The 3,773-nt window shown below is 43.7% G+C and overlaps 1 protein-coding gene across 1 annotated transcript; it reads right to left on the reverse strand.

Annotated features, from left to right (window-relative positions):
* Window positions 1-773: 773 nt before the first annotated feature.
* On the reverse strand, window positions 774-3,233 carry LOC115731343 (transcription factor bHLH87). Its single transcript, XM_030661998.2, has 3 exons — window positions 3,000-3,233; window positions 2,638-2,812; window positions 774-2,522 (listed from the first exon to the last, which is right to left on the reverse strand). The coding sequence occupies exon 3, from the start codon at window positions 2,448-2,450 to the stop codon at window positions 1,158-1,160; it is 1,293 nt and encodes a 430-aa protein (XP_030517858.1). The 5' UTR covers window positions 2,451-2,522; window positions 2,638-2,812; window positions 3,000-3,233; the 3' UTR covers window positions 774-1,157.
* Window positions 3,234-3,773: the final 540 nt, after the last annotated feature.

The following is a 3,773-nucleotide window of genomic DNA, read 5'->3' on the forward strand; positions in this document are numbered from 1 at the left end:
AATCCAAACGATCGTGAGAACTATGATGGCCAAAATTTTGTCGAAACCCTAATGACAATAGGAGTCGGGACAAAAACCCATTAAGGATCTTCGAAACAAGACCATGAGAACACAGATTGCAAATAACTCCAAGAATTCCTTCGAATGGTTCCGAATTTTTAAATCAGTTTCCAGCTCTCAAACAGGAAGCCACCGGCCAAAAAAGAAGAATGAAGGCATGTGCGGGGCAATACGATGGAAGGGGTGGTGGCTTTATCGAGAGCACGCTTTGGATTGAATCAAGGAGACAAAAGGGCCAGTCCCATTTCTTAATAAGAGAATGTCTATCGCATTGGTTTGCGCAAAAAGAATCAGTTTAGTTATTAATTAAGAGAGCATATATGAAGATTTCCCAGTAAAAGAGAGAGCTTTAAGTACATGCACGGGACAGAGTGAACTGAACAGTACCACCGATTCAAAACGAGAAAAAAGTTGAGCAAAAAGTCTCGATTGCTTTTTTCACCTTTGATCTGAAGTTGATCATGATCATAATCATGCCGCTATAATTGCTGAGCCCCCTTTTCACCCGGAAAAAGGCCTTGCAAAGCTGAGAGATGATGCATTTACTATGTTTGACTTGCTTTTTCGACAGTAAAAAAGTTAATTGTCCTCGTCTCTTTTGAACAGCAAATTGTGTATTTACAGTGGAAGGGCTACGAGGTTTCAGATGGTGAAAAAGATTTAATACCCTGAGAAAATGTGATGATGAACAGAGATAACATTGTGTCATTTGGTTAGGCTTTCAACTCCATATCAGATAGTAATGTTGTGGTGAAGGCCATCGTTACAAACCTTGACTACTCGAAACGATTGCACTCAGGAGCCATAACTGGACTTACAAACCTGAAAAAGTTTCTTGAGATGAGGCTGTCATTACAAAGAATCCGAGACATGATTAGCAGAATGATTAGTTTTTTTTTTTTTTGTTTTGTCGGATGAACAAAATTCCTCGTCGCAAATTTAGTCAACGGTAGGATCAGATGATCCATCACGATCATCCATTCTTCGACAGTAGCATGGTCCATTGATTCCGACCCGAATGCAATCCGCACAGACGCTGCCCGTGCAATAACTGCTTGAAAGCCGTGCGAGAAAGGAGAGGTCAAACCTAACAATCCTCATTGAGGATAAAGGAGGTTGGCAAAAGGGTTTTGGAGATCATGATGATGGCTTTGCATGGGAACAAAAGAGTGACCAAAAGGCAGAGAAGGGAACACAAAGCTGTTGTTGTTATCCTTGGCGAAGCTCTCAAGCGCCTTCACTTGGGACTGAAGGAACTTGAGGTAGCTAGCAGCCTCGTCAAGCATCGACGCCGTGTCCATCTTGCTCCCGCCGGGGACCAGCCTCTGCAGAACCCTTATACGCTCGCTGATCCTCTCCCTCCTTTCCCTCGCAGCCACCGTCTGCGGATCACTCGACATCCTCACATTTTTCCTCCTTGGCTTCTCCACCTCCTCGAACCCTAAGTTCACGGGCCTGAAGGCCGCAGCCCGGTAGATCATCTCCTTCATCTGGGCAATGACTTCCGGGTCTGGCTCTTGGTCGACGGAGGAATAAGACCCGGATGACGATGGCTGTTGCTGGAAGTTGATGTTCTTTGATGACGAAGAGGTAGCTGCGGTGGTGAAGATTTGCTTTTGCGATCGGGGCCTCTTGTTAGGCCTCAATGGGACCTCAGAAATAAGCTTGAATCCTCCTCCGGCATGAGAATCCGGTTCAGAAAGGTTCTTCGTGTTGCTGAAGTCAACGTTCTTTCTCTTGGAGAAAAACGACGTCGTTCCGCTAGGCGCTTTGCCTGTGGAGGGATGGCTTGGATGATGATGCATGGGATCGGACTCTCCAGATGAAACTGCTGTGTTTGCGGAAGAAGTGTTGGCGCAGTTGCTCCAAAAGCTTCCAGATTCGGAGAAAATAACGTTGGACACGACACCGTCCTCTTTGATGGACGTGTCCGTGTTGATAGCGTTGCGATTGGTTCCAGAGAGGAAGCAGTCGAGCTCGCTGGGAACGCCGACATTCTTGGCAACAGGAAAAGCTGCCGTGAATGTGTTCATGGAGCAAAAGTTGCTGACCAAACATGGAGAGGGCTCGACTGCCGAGTCGGAAAAGACACCCATGGCCTCCTCCATGATAGGAGGAGCGACTGGATGAGTCATTATTGCAGGGCTAGAGCTGGTATTTTGTCTCCCCCTTTGAAGCTCGATATGGTCTGAATTACTCTTGAACGTGCCAGCTAACTCCACAAGAAGATGATGGTGATGATCTGTGTTAGCACCACCACCAAATCCACAGCTGTTTGATTTGGACTTGGTGCTGAAGCTCCCATTATTGTTCTGTTGCTGATTAATGCTCCAAAGCGACGTCAGGTTGTCCGCGGCTCCCACGCCTCTCGGCCACCCAAAATTCTCCATGATTGATGATATCGATAATGATAGCCACTAATCTGTGCCAACTCTTGGAAAATGACCCAGAAAGATATCCATCTGATGGTACTCGGGGCACAGGCGAAAAAGTTTCAGAGCTCGTTTCATTCAGAAACCAAAGAAATGAAAAAGCTTTAGAGGAGCTTCAGATCATAATCAGCAGTTCAGTTATTACCTGATCCAGTTTCACGTCTCTGCAACTCAAGGATCTCCAAGAAAGGGAATATCTACTTCTAGTGATGAACAGAGGAGGAAGAAACTCTCTTTGACTTGTGATAAAAGGTTATGACATAGATGACTCCATCTGTCGTGTCTATATATCCATCTCCATCATGTCATCGAGGATTACTCTGCGAAAAAAATGAAAATAAAACACAATTGCTAACGTCAGTTTGGCAACTGAAAGTTGCCTTCCAATTTGTAAAAGCAAGATCAATCCCTTACAGCTTCATGTTGGAAGACCCACAAAATAAAGAACAATAAACAGAGTGAAAACCAAACACAAAAAGGGAAAAAAGACGTGATTATTGAACTTACACGAGGGAAGAAGTTGAAGAGCCAGCTTATGCATGAGAAGTCAATCAGCTGAGGTTGATGAGAGCACCCTTCTGATCCATTGCACAGGCGTGTTCCTTTGGAGGACTAGGTTTATATAAATAGAGATAAGATGGAGATGATGGAGACATGACTCGAATTTTTTGAACAATATTCATGCATAGTACTCGAACATGTTCAAAATGAGAAAAATTTTATAAGCTCAATATGACAATAAACAATACTTTTATGGGAGTAATGGCATTGGAAATGATAAGGGTTTTGGGTGCTTGGGTCAGTTTTTTGGTGGGCGTGTAAGAGAGTAGGAGTGGTAGGGCATGTTTGCAGAGGGAGAGCATGAGATTTCAGAGAGCTGAATAGTCATATGAGTATTTGGAAAAGTTAATAAATTATTCTATGTCATGTTCAAATTTTTTTTCTTATTAATTTATTGTGTATAGTGGGGAAAGATCTGACCTACTTTTGGGTCCATTTGCTCATGCAATTCCATGCGCTCTGTAAAGTTTCTGCGAGCTTTGCAGGGTTCAACTAAGCATCTTTCTTTTTTAACAGTGATTCCTCTCTTTTGAAACTATTAATCATGGGTTAATCATAACGCTTTATGTTGGCTTTCTATGTTGTGCTTTTTTATGCGGTCAACAGGCCCATTGCAGCTGATATAATTCTATGTGGAGTCTAGCTTAGCTTAGCTTTTTTATCCCTCAAAAGGTGTGTTTCATTCGTCTTGGCTTTGGGAATGTCTCTTGCCCCGTTCCA

The sequence above is a fragment of the Rhodamnia argentea genome, chromosome 2 (genome assembly GCF_020921035.1).
Source record: "Rhodamnia argentea isolate NSW1041297 chromosome 2, ASM2092103v1, whole genome shotgun sequence".
NCBI lineage: Eukaryota > Viridiplantae > Streptophyta > Magnoliopsida > Myrtales > Myrtaceae > Rhodamnia > Rhodamnia argentea.